General features: G+C 42.4%; 1 protein-coding gene across 1 annotated transcript; it reads right to left on the reverse strand.

Moving 5' to 3' along the window:
- Positions 1–11210: 11210 nt before the first annotated feature.
- LOC136439773 (transmembrane protein 186-like) lies at positions 11211–12972 on the reverse strand. Its single transcript, XM_066435341.1, has 2 exons — positions 12860–12972; positions 11211–12338 (listed from the first exon to the last, which is right to left on the reverse strand). The coding sequence occupies exon 2, from the start codon at positions 12289–12291 to the stop codon at positions 11557–11559; it is 735 nt and encodes a 244-aa protein (XP_066291438.1). The 5' UTR covers positions 12292–12338; positions 12860–12972; the 3' UTR covers positions 11211–11556.
- Position 12973: the final 1 nt, after the last annotated feature.

A 12973-nucleotide genomic window follows, 5' to 3' on the forward strand; every position in this document is an offset into this window, starting at 1 on the left:
TGCATCTGCTTTAGATACAAATTTGTCCGCAGATCATAGATAATCACCAACGCGAAACTGCACAATTTCCTTTTTTTATCCACATTGAAACTTCTGGCAGAATTCTTCCCTTCAAACCAGCCTTCCATGATCGAGATGAACAGGTTTTCCTTGACTTCGTGGAGAATTCGAATTGAAGTGCCAAGAAATGTGAAACAAAATGTGCTCGCCCTTGTTTTTCGCCTATTATCCCAGCAGCCACAGTGGCCTCGTAGCTTTTACCAAACGGTAGTAGTGGCGCCACGCCGCCTTGACAACCGTCTTGACCGATGAGTTACGAGAGAGGTCAACCTCATCTGTTGGTATGGTAACCGAATGAACTTCTAGAATGGTCCGGAACAAAAGAGGAAGTCGGGGTGAAACCACGAAAGGGCAAGAAACCAGCGGGCCCGTCTAGACTGGCGAGAACCAGGACAATGGACGAGAACGGGCGGACACGACGGCCCGAAAGACTAAACTGGCACTGAACGCTGTACAACTTCGCACAGTATAAGTAGAAGCCATCTGTGCGCGTTATAAGGACAATACCGAACAATATCTCACCTGCGATGTCTTCTGCATCTTCTTCTTCTCCTTTTTCTTTCTTTCTTTCTTTCTTTCTTTCTTTCTTTCTTTCTTTCTTTCTTTCTTTCTTTCTTTCTTTCTTTCTTTCTTTCTTTCTTTCTTTCTTTCTTTCTTTCTTTCTTTCTTTCTTTCTTTCTTTCTTTCTTTCCTTCTTTCTTTCCTTCTTTCTTTCTTTCTGTCTTTCTTGCTGTCTTTCTTGCTTTCTTTCTTTCTCTCTGAGGCTACCGGTTCCAAAATTCAACTTGCTGAAGATTCTGTAGCCTATACACCGACTGTAAGGTTTGATCCACTCACACTGGGAAGGACCCCTACTCTTTTCGATAAGTGTGGTGAGTTATTTTACGTGCTCGAGGTGTGGCTCTCCTCAAACACGTGCGGGACCTCCATTTAACGTCCTATCCTAGGGACGTGCCTAGCCGAAGCTAGGTACGCATTTTCACCTGAGTGAAATGAGGAGTGTCCTTTCGTAAGGGCATAAGCCGCATGACGTCAACGGGATAAATCAGAGGACCCCGGATTCGAACCCAGGGCCTCTGGGGTCTGGGCCAAACACCCTTCCACCGCTCCACTTCAGTGTCAGCATTAGGAAGGATATTCCTCTTCGAATGTCCTTCTAAAGGCAAACTAGCTAGCCCTACTCATATCAGGTGTTCGTTGCTTTGAAAGCTGCATCATCGAACAATGTAACCTTGCAGTTGCCTCTGTTTAAAAAAAAAGCTTCTCCGGTGTTATGCGACACCGATAGAAGCAAAACACGACCGATTCCCCAAAACACTGTGAAGACCTGTTTTCCGACCAGCCGGTTCTTTGAAATAAGTGAAGGACTAACTAGGACAGGAAGCGAAGACCAAACCGTGTAAGTCTTTGAACCTGCATATATACACCAATCCCTATTTCTTAAGCTTCAGTAAGTGAAAAGTCCCCCTAGCATCCTCAGTGTCTGAGAGCCCGTTACAAGGGCACGCTTCCCCCTACTTATTCCCACAAACGGTACAGGTGCACGTAGTCAAATTAAAAAGGCGTTCCTCTCCTGCTGAAAAGAACGTCCGTTAAATACGTCAGGGGTTACCCGCGATTGTTGGACAGGGCACTTCTAATATGAAAGCTCTCTATACACGGGGACTACAAGTAGTGCTTCTTATGGTCAAGAACAGTTTGGTCCCTTCAGCTCCGATGTCATGCTCTGGGCGTTATTTCGACTCAAACAAAGGATACCAGCAGCTGGTTGTGGAGGATGGGGAGGGGGGCGGCGGTTATTTTGTGGACCATTGTGTCCACGTGGAGGTGAACAGTCCAGGTGGTCGTGGCGTTGATGACGTCTCATTAAGGCCTCTTGGTGGAAGTGAAAATTGGTGCTAGGCGACCACCAACGGTCTTTTATCCGAGATCCTTTTGAGTAGGAAACACAATTTGATCACAGCGCTCTTGAACATCACAGGGTAGCCAGTAAACATACGGTTGTGATCGAGGATGGGCGACTCAGCTTTTTGTTCAACGGACGCGAGAACGTGCTTGATATGTTAACACTGTGTGAAGCGAACGGGAAACTTGCAACTTTGTGTCCGAAAACATCGAGTGTTTTTGAAGGACATTCCTTCTTTGTTTCATACACACCTACGACCTTCAACTGTTAGAGCAGAACTTTGTTTTAAGAAATTAAACCACTGGCATGGTGGGTACAGCGGGGCACTTTTGTGATAAAGTAGTGCAAAGAAACGACGAAGTTTTCTGATTTCCGTATTTGTTTGGGAGAAGCTGGTCATCAGGACCTTAACTAATAATATCTGCTTTCTAGACTAAAGTAGGACGGTGACTACTAGTAGGTATTGCAGTGCCAACACAATTGCCTAGGTAGTTAGAGAGGAAAATTATGATCGGAGGCACGCCTCTATACTTGTTATCTCCATGAAGAAAGCCTTTTTCATGGGGATATTGTTTTGAGTGTGTTTGCGTGCGTGTATGTGTGTGTCTCCGGATGCTTAAAGTCAGCATAACTGAAGAACATGTAGATGGATTGTAATGGTATTTGGTATGTAAGTAGGTGTTGGGAGGAGAAAGGCCAAGGTCGATTTTGGGCCCTCTGGTATGTGTCACTGGAACTGCAATGGCGTATTTGTCAAAATCTTCTAAGGAGAATAACTGAAGAAAGGAGCAACAGATTTTCATGTTATTTACTATGCAGGTAGCTCAGACAGAGATGTACACAATGAATTGCAAATTATGCAAATAGGGACTGAATTTGCCTAAGTAATGAGGAAAATCTATACTTCCATTCTAGGCATGTTGTGGTAGCTCACACCTGTTAGTTTCAAATCTGGGACAAGAATTCCCCGGGTCCCAACAGCTGGTGGTCAAACCACAAAGGGGTACACTACCAAACCTGTATATTTGATTCTATTATGTGGATAGCTTAAGTGTTACTAGTACTTGAAATGCTGATAATGCAAATCAGAATCTCATTTGCATAATTCAAGGGGCATTTGATAAACCCACTCCGTCACCGGTGCGACAGTTAAAAATTCAACATATGTTGTAACTGAGAAATAAAAGGACATTGATAGATAAAAGTTATGCAAATGAAGACCTAATTTGCATAACTACTGAGAAAATAATGTAATTCCATATTGGTAGATAACTGGAATGTCATACTTGTTGTATTTGGAAGTCATGTGACAGTGAACATAGTTGAATATAGATTATGCAAATGTAGGTCTAATTTGCATAATATATATTTCATGGAGATTTGAGGTCTCCGAACTCCTGTTCTTCTTTTTGCAGTTCTTGACTACTTACAGTCTATTCTTTTTAAGTGGCAACCACAGGGCCCTACATAAGCCTACCTCGTATATCTACCAGGAAATTAAATGGATATTGGTTAGGACAGGATTTGTAGCAAGCGTGCTCAAGGGACGACATCCACATGTGTCTGATCACCCGATGCTATCAGATAAAGGCCAAACTACAACTCATGATCGGGGGTCGTCGCAAAAGTTTCTTTTTATCTTCGCCGAGTACTTGTACTCGGAGAAGATTATGTTTTCGGTTGAAAAATCTGTTGGGTGGGTCTGAATGTATGTCAGGAGCATAACTCAAGAAAGCTTCAACGAATCTTTATGATTTTTGGTAGGTGTGTAGTGGTTGTGCAAAGGAAACTTAAGTTCGAAAATAGTTCACCTTGCGTTTTTCAACAGTACTGCAGCAGACTTTACATTTTTTTGTGTTTGTATGTAGGCAAAAAAAGTGACGGAAACGTTGATGGATCTTCATGATTTTTTGCAGGTGTGTAGATGTTGTGAAAACGTGGGTCAAGTTAAAAAATGGTTCCCCTGGTATTTTCCGTTGGTACTGCAGCGGGCTTTGTGTTGATGTGTATTTGTATGTCGCCAGCATAACTCAAGAAGCTGTAGATGGATCCGTATGATATTTAGTGGATGGGTAGGGTTTACAGAAAGGAAGGTCAAGTTCGATAATGGGCCTTCTAGCGGGTACCTAAGGTACTGCAGCGGAGCTTCAAAACGTAGGGGGCATATGCTATGGTCATGATTTTTGTGTGGTAGATAGTTCATGCCACAGAAAGTAAGTTCTGTAAATTTTGGCTCCCTAGCGGCTTGTTTAGAACTGCAGTGGGTGTTTTTATTTTGACATTCGGACATGAATAACTTGAGAAGGGGTCGACAGATCGTCGTGATGTTTGGTATGTAGAGAGCTCAGATGGTGCTTTACATTATCAATGACTAATTATGCAAATCAGGAGCTAATTTGCATAATTAGTAAGGAAAGTTTGTTAACCTACTGCATTTCAATGGGACATGGGACAGTGTCAGGTCATGTAAACAGATGGCCTTGCATAAACGTACATGTAGGTCAAATAAATAAACTATTCTCCAAGCAGAGGTGTGGGTCCTGCTGGTTTAACGCGTTCAGTTTAGGCATTTTTGTTCAACACGGTTGGCGACATAACGAAATAGGGACAAAATAGAAAGCCCAGCAGGACAAAAACACCTAAAAACACGCCAACCACCAGCCAGATTTATTCTATATTCATATATATTGACTGTACTATTTCATCATCACTTTCAACTTACAACACTGCAATATCGAACCTTTGTGGCCCATATAATATCAACATACTCATATTTTTTCATGACCAGTTATAACATATATCAGCACACTCTACACACATACTAGTCCTGTACCACCAAATGATTTTTAACCATATCTAGACTGGACTCATTCGCCCCATCATAACTTCCAAATGGTATGGTGCATGATCAAATTTGCAGGGGGTGATAAGCACGTAAATATTAATCACTCTCCATGATAAGCCTTGATTATTTGGCGAAGATAATGTGTTCGTGGAACTCTAGTTTTTTTTATAAAGACAAGAGAGCACCTGTTTGTCTACTGACGAATCATAAATTCACGCCCGTGTCTTACTTTCGTTACTTATTTATTTACTTACGTACTGAGAAGTAGTTACATATTCCAGGCGCTACAAAACCATAGAGTACTAGTGGTTTGTTCCAAGGCTCAATATCACTCCACAGCGCTTAAGCGATGTAGTATGTGGCGGGAAAACTGAGGAAGATTCTGGACAGTCGCGACATTCCGTGCAAGACCTGTAGCATTCCCCGCGCACATAGAATTCCTTCTACGACTCCCTGTCAGTACTAATGTAATGGTTAACTGTAGGGGTCAGCGGATCTCTCTCAATGCACTTCAATATCGAGTCCAAAACAATCCCCCTACCCAGCAACGATATCCTTGAGTGTAATGGCTCTCCTTAAAACAATCTGGGACTTACGCACCATCTGGCACACAACAAGTTAAGATATAAGACGTCACTGTAGCACTTCTTATCTTGTGAGGTATGCCAGCCCTCCTTTCCAGGGCGCAGTCCGTTAAACTCCTGTTCATCACACCACCACCTCGGCTATCGGTGCGCGGGCACACCGAACTTCAGCCTAATTTGAGCCACTTGGTGCTTATCTAAAGGAGGAACGATAATGACACGTGTAAAAGTTCTAATCTTCACATTTGTCGTCACCCAGACAGGAGGAAAAATTACAGACAACTCTCTCTATTCTATAGATACTTCCGGCCAGTGTTCCGAAGAACTTTCACAACTCGTCCCACCACAGAGACTTTTTCAGCGTACTACCAGGTTCTCCTCTGACTCACACCACTATACTGTACAACTACCTGCCTCAAAGTAATTCTACAGCAACAGCTTTTTTCCACGAACTGCAAAACTTTGGAATTCCCTCCCAGTCCACTGCTTTCCTCCCGAATACAACCTACAAACCTTCAAAACAAACACACACCGCTGTCTCACCTATGCCACATTAGTCCAATTAAGTTCAATGCTGAGAAGTGGCCTCTTACGGCCTTGCATTGAGCGATATCGTTAAAAAATGAATAAAAAAAAAAACTCTGGTCACATGCTTTCAGGGATAAATTCTCGTGGCATATCGAGAAATATTTTCTGCAACGATATAAAAGTTAGTCCCTTTTGGCTGATCCTTCTGTAAAGGCTTGGTGTGCATTCTTGAAAGTGGGCATGGACAGATTCAACACTTAAAGAGCTAACGCTTCTAAAAAAGGGCTGGTGTGCATCACAGCGTCAAAAACCTACAGTTCCATGGCCGCAACTGGGGAATCACTGTCGTATTGAAGTCACCCTAAGGAAACCCAAGCAATATTAGGGCCAAAAAATCGGATTTTGAAAGTCAATTTATTTAGTCAAGGCTATACATGATTAGTTCAAACAACATTTTCACAATGTATAGCAACGCCCATGATGAAAAAATATGACGTCGTTGTGATGTGAGGACTCACTGAAGATTGAGGCCGGAGTTTTTGTAGGCCCGTGAAACTAAGGGGATCATCGTACAGCACGATTTTGCACGGTTTTAAAATCATTAATTAAAGTATGAAGTTATTACGCAAATGTGCTAAACAATGTTAGTAAATGTCACTACCATAACGATTTCAGCATTCTTTAATTTCTTTTTTTTGGGGGCCCTAATATTGCTTTGGTTGCAAGTAAGTATTGTAGATGCTCTAGACCGTTGTAAGACCTTGTAACTACCCACAATCAACTCCAGAGGGGGTAGTTGTTTTCCAATGGATGGTAATTTTAGGAAGTAGAAATGAATATTTTTTACAGTATACGATAAAGTACCCACTAGTCCCGTGCGCATCCAAAAGTATTCAGTATTCTACCGAATTCTCCAGGTGACCCTCAGCCTATGTGTTTTTTACAATGTGCCTGACAATGCCTGACAAAAGTTAGATTACAAAAAGAATGTCAGGGTGGTTAAGAAAAACTCGTCATGCTATGTGTTCTTTTATATCTTATTAACAATTGGCCTTCTTATTGTGCTTAACCACCCTCATTTACGCCGAAAATATCCACGTTTAAAAATGTATGTTTACCCATAGGGAATACACTGGTAGGGTCTGCAGGGGTTTAGTGAGTATCATATTGTCTTAAAAAACACCTTGTGTAATTCACCACAAGCGGAATTCTGTACAAAATCGTCTGATTATGTATTGATTGATACATACTCTAGTGGAAAATAACACCTCCTTCTGGAGTTTAGGACTCCTTTAAGCAGAGTAGGCATGGCAGGTGGCCTACTCAACAGCGTTTACAGTGTATTTTACTGTAAACATCGTCTTTTTTTGGTGAGCATGAAATATGGCGGCACTGTTTGTCATCAGTTCAGTAGGTGGAACGGCATAATAAACAAAGTTCCCGTCTACGTATCTCCCACAATGGACATATCAGCTGAAACGTACGTCCATGCAATGTTGACCTGAACACCGTTGGCGGAAATCTCGTGAAACAAGACCATAGCACGTCCAGGTCAAAAGATACAAAAACGGAAGTTCTGCTGCAGTACCAAGGTCATATACCAGGGGGCCCAAAATCTACCTTGACTTTCGGCTTCATAACACCTGCCCACATACCAAATATCATCGTTATCCATCAAGAGGTTCTTCAGTTATGCTGACTACAATAGTGCGGAAACACAAATACACATTTACATATACAGGGCAGAGAAACTGGTTTTCTTATATTACTCTCCTAGCAGAGGAGTGGGTCCGGTTGGTTTTTGACGTGCCGTTTTAGGCGTTTTTGTCGGGATTTCTATTTTGTCTTTTTTTGTTTGTGTGTCGCGAATGCAGGGTGGATTGGACAGTGTTGGCGACTTAAAAAAAGAAATAAGATAGAAAGCCCGACAAAACCGCCTAAAAACACGTCAAAAACCAGCCGGACCCACTCCTCTGCTTGGAGAGTAGATATCATTTCTACATGGTGTCCGTACTTGATACAAAAGGAGTCAGTGGTGCCTGTGCTACCATGTTTTCTAGGACAAAATCAGCAAACTCCTCCCCCGAGATATCTCTGTTATGACTGTACGTGTCTTATCTTGACATGTCAACCTGTGCGTATCACATGCCAGCATCTTCCCAGACTGCTTTGCGGCCTGTACGAACTTTCCCATCTATCGAACCATATGGCTTTGAAATATTTGTCCACAAACAACAAGATTTTGCTCCCATTCTCAGAAGAAATAGTTTTGTTATTAAAGATTCTTCGGGGAGGGGCATGACAAAGGTGTAAGTTGTTTGCGCAACAAATTCCGCATGAAATATCCCATTGTCTTCCATCTGTCGTTAAAAATCGGGCCAGACAGGACTGCATGGACGTCCCAAGATTGAACAGAAACAAGGATTACAAAAATAAACAGGCTGTCATGCCTCGAGAGTGCCCTCCTTTTATTTCTTCGTGTGTGTCACGACTGTTAAGCTGGTCCTTAAGCCCTCCTGTCACTTTGTTTACGGTGTTGCACTTGAACGATGGCCGAGAGAGAGTAGGAGAAAATTTATGTCTTAGGGAACGTTCATTGTTTCAGTAAACCGTAGCCACTGTCCACTTGACCTCCGTCATATCTTTCCGGGTGACAGATACCCTGGTAACAAGATTGGTGTCCCGTTCCCAGGGTGATCAGTGGGCCGTTTTGTTTTTCAGTCCACTGTGCAAAACTAAGACACGTCTTGTGAAGTATAAACAAGCCTGGACAGTTTGGTGTTAGGGAAACAGCGCGACGAAACGGACGAGTGATTGTCACACGCTCACGCGATGCTACGTACTACCAAATAGACTACAGAGATTGGGTTTTGGGTTTTTTTTGACGTCTTTTTATACCGTTGGTATTGGCGACCGAAAGAAGAAACCGTGACAAATTATAATTATGATTATGTCACTCTCTACCCTCAGCCAAGGAGATTAAACCTCCTTGCCTCAGCAATACTCTGCTTGAGGGTTAGTACAGAAGCCTTTCTTGTGTAGATACTAAAATAGTTCTTGGCAAGGCAGGAAGATTTGCACTTCATTGAGTCTATTCACAAACCTTTGTTGATGTCAAGTTCATCTCTCTCTCTCTACATCTTCTTTGAAGTCAAATTTTCTTATTCAGTGAAGCAGAACTTCGAGTGACGTGCAGAACTATATAACTTGGAGAAGGGGCAATCTCCAAGCAGATGCAGACAGGCAAAATAGTGACGTTTCTAAAGCTTCAGAAACGTCCGGTGTTCACGCGAAATCCGTGAGAGTGAAGAAATGTTACGATTTTACCTTTCTATATCTGCTTGCAGATTTGAGCGAGGGGTTTGTCAGAAAGCGGGTGCCATTCAGAAGGTAATGATCTCCCCCTCCAACCTCTCTACTCGGAGAGTAGCGTACAGGAAGTACATATCTGTCTGCTCTGTTTCTTGGGCTTTTAGACTTTAAGTTAATTCGACGGAATGTCCTCTCTGAGACGCTGACGTCATCAAGACATAAACATCTCCACACCTGATAGAGTTTTTGTAATCTCTATTTAGTCTCCAAGCAGGCCCAATGGATTGCAAAGACCGTATCCAACTGGAAGAGGGCAAAACGAACTTCCTCTGCCAGTTCGATACGGTCTTAGCAACCTATAGCATAGATCTGCTTGGAGATTAATCTCTACCACACGGAACTATTATCTTGAAACTTTTGCGGGGGTTTTCGTTTCGCGGGGACCTCTCTACCTGCGAATCCATGACTTAGTATGACGACTGAAAAGGAATCATTTCAACCGCGTACTTATATAAACACCGTGAAAACTTCATTTTCCTTCCTACCGCCAGCTAAATGCATTTACAGTAGGAGAAACCAAGGAGGTTATATAGACTCTATATAACCTCCTTGGAGAAACAATCTAGAATAGGTTTAATCAAGGAGGTTTAAACCTCCTTGATTTATGAAGCTATTAGTTTCCGCCGAGAAATATCATATCCGTATTGCTATCTCTATTCAATAGAACCTCTTTATGAGCGACAACGTGTGCAGACCCGCAGGAATTTTTTGGTGTCCGTTGGGCTATTCTACTCCTTGTAATACCAACGTGAACAATTGCCAACGTTGAGTTTACAATCTCTTTCCATTCATATCCAAGTCTGAGGTATCTCCGAACCCGTAGTAGACATGGTAGACTAATGCCCAGATTTGTTTAGCTATAGTCCGGTGTCCTCTGAGTCTGTATCCGGCCTAACCATCGATAGAAGACCTAGAACTTGGAACTCGATAAACAAGATGCCGCTAAGAAAGACAAATGTATGCTTGACATTTTGAAATATGACGATGCGGGGGCGCCAGGCTCACAGTGTGCAGGTCGCGTGCACTTGATTACTGTTAATACACCGACGCTCTGCACTGATATGACCCGGGTGTTAGTTGACGCGAGCTAGCGCTGCAGACATGGCGATCTTTCTGCATAATTTCACCAAGGAGGTTAAAATTAACCTCCGTGATATCACATATGATACCATCTCATTTCTCTCTAAGTCGCCCCTTTTCTCTTTTCAATGGCAGATACATTTTACAGAATTATTAAAACGCAAGGAAAAGGGAACGGTAGACATTGGGGGTGGGCAGGCCAAAAGTTGGTCTTGTAGAAACTTTACCCTTACCATTACACTTCGCTAGGTGGCGTAAGTGACAGGTGCAGTGACTCATGGTGTGGCCTCTTTATAATCTCCAGGCAGATCTAAGTTAGTAAGGGTTGCAAAGACCGTATCCAACTGGAAAAAGGAGTTTTTATTGCAACCAATAAAAACTCCGTTTGCAAGAAATAAAACTCCTTTTGCCTGCAAAGACCGTATCCAACTGGCAAAAGGAGTTTTTATTGGTTGCAGTAAAACTCCTTTTTCCAGTTGGATACGGTCTTTGCAACCGTTAGATCTGCTTGGAGATTAGCCTCTTTAGCTGCCTAACTATAACTCAATGTAAGACTATTTTTTCTACTTTCCTGCTCAAAGTTCTGACTAGTGTAATTAAAGATGATATCGGTAAGACTTAATTTCCTTTAACAAATAAAACAATCGTCTTACATTCTGCTATTGTATTTTTTCGCATGTGTGTGACTTTTCATCTGATTGCTACTGTGTTCTGGCCCTGGTGTTCTTGTTATGTTCTTAGAAGACTTGTCTAGACCTCATGATATGCATGGATTATTAGCAAACCTTGATATAGATGGTGAACTACATAAGACAAAATTCAGACGCCTGGTATCCAAACCTCAGCGTCTATGTTCCTCTTTTGCAAAAAGCGGACTGAAGCACCATTTTTATTGATAAACAAATTAACAACTATGATAAAACAGCATAGTTCACTATCAAAAAAAAATATACACAAGATAACACCTGTGTAGTTCATGTAGGTGCATATATTGTCAAGATTCCAACAGAGTTTCTTGGTTATGCACATACAGTGCTGTTTCATACCTATTTTTACTTACAGCATTCAGACACAGCTTTGTAGTTGATGTACACAAAGACAACCCTAACAATGGTGGTAACAAGTGTACTGAAGATCATGGCAAATGGTCTGACCATGTTTAACAAAATCAGTGAATGACATCACTCCATGGTACCTAAGATTCTACCCAACTTTTCCTTGTCAGTAATCTGACCCAACCTCAAGGTGTAGTACATGGTTAGTTCGGAGTCATACACCTTGAATTTCTTGAACATCTCGCCTTCCCTGTCCCCTGTTTCTGTCATCAGTACGATGTTGTCGGTATCAACGTACAACTCCTCTCTCCGTCCCCAGAAGTTAAGGTGCGAGAGTCTCACACTGTCACCTGATTGGTTGATACTAATGACGCCAACGAATTTTCGAAGGTAGTTGCTCATTACGTACAACATGACAGTAGAAAAGATTCCAAAGCCGACCACGGTGTTCACCGCGGCCCACGATACGTCGCCCTCCACGGCCATGGTAACGGTTATGGGCACCATGAAAACCATCAGCGTTGTTTGAGCGATTTTGAAACGCGAGACGGCTGCGAGGATGCGCATGTACGGGTAACGGTAGACAACGTCATACTCCTTGTCTTTCTTGTTGCTGTTCTTCATTCGAGGAAAGTTTGAGTGGAAGGTCTTTACGAGGCACGTTGACGAAGGATACAACACCGCAGTTTGCCAACTTCTGTGGATGTTTTGTAACTGAAAGGAGCAGTGTGGTTTTCTACACACTAAAGCTGTAGAACTGTATCTGTGCAGGTTTGAACTGTCCTGTGACAGAACTCTTGTAAGTCCGAGATGATTGGTCCTCTTCAAAACAGACCTAACCAATGGTGATGCTGATAGCATGATTGTGAAAGTTGCTGAATCCTGAAGACACTCCTTACTTCAGATACCTGCAACAGAAAAAGATGAGTCCTTTAGTATCCTCAGTGGAATTTTTCTGGTATACTCATTATCTCAAGCCCTCATCCTTGAGAGAGGATAATTTCTTTCTTCTTCAAGCCCTAGACATCCTTCCTTCAAGTTCAAAACTGTGTGTCCTTGATTCTTTAAGGAGCTGTCTAAACTGAAAGAAAATCCTACCTGACCGTCTCGTCTACTCTACACTACACTACTCTACTCTACTCTACTCTACTCTACTCTACACTACACTACTCTACTCTACTCTACTCTACTCTACTCTACTCTACTCTACTCTACTCTACTCTACTCTACTCTACTCTACTCCACTCTACTATCAGTGCAGTCTCCTTGCACTATGCAAGGAGGTTATATAGATAACCTCCTTGCACTATATCTATATGATAAATTTGCCCCCCCCCCTCCCAACACCAACATGTTCAGCTTTTCAATTCGCCGTAATGACTGTCATGGCAGAAAAGCACCACCTCATTACCCACACGTTGTACTATACCTTTGGGGTTCAAATGAACAGTAAGATCGGTTCTAAACACTGATATTTTTGTGAAAAACTGAAGACGTGCTCTGTCCTTCCTGAAAGTACATGTGTGCGACCTTTGACCTGACG

The sequence above is a fragment of the Branchiostoma lanceolatum genome, chromosome 8 (assembly GCF_035083965.1).
Source record: "Branchiostoma lanceolatum isolate klBraLanc5 chromosome 8, klBraLanc5.hap2, whole genome shotgun sequence".
In the NCBI taxonomy this organism is placed as follows: Eukaryota; Metazoa; Chordata; class Leptocardii; order Amphioxiformes; family Branchiostomatidae; genus Branchiostoma; species Branchiostoma lanceolatum.

Coding starts and splice junctions, on each gene's coding strand:
- LOC136439773 (XM_066435341.1), bottom strand. CDS start 12,291: ATGCTATCAGCATCACCATTGGTTAGGTCTGTTTTGAAGAGGACCAAT.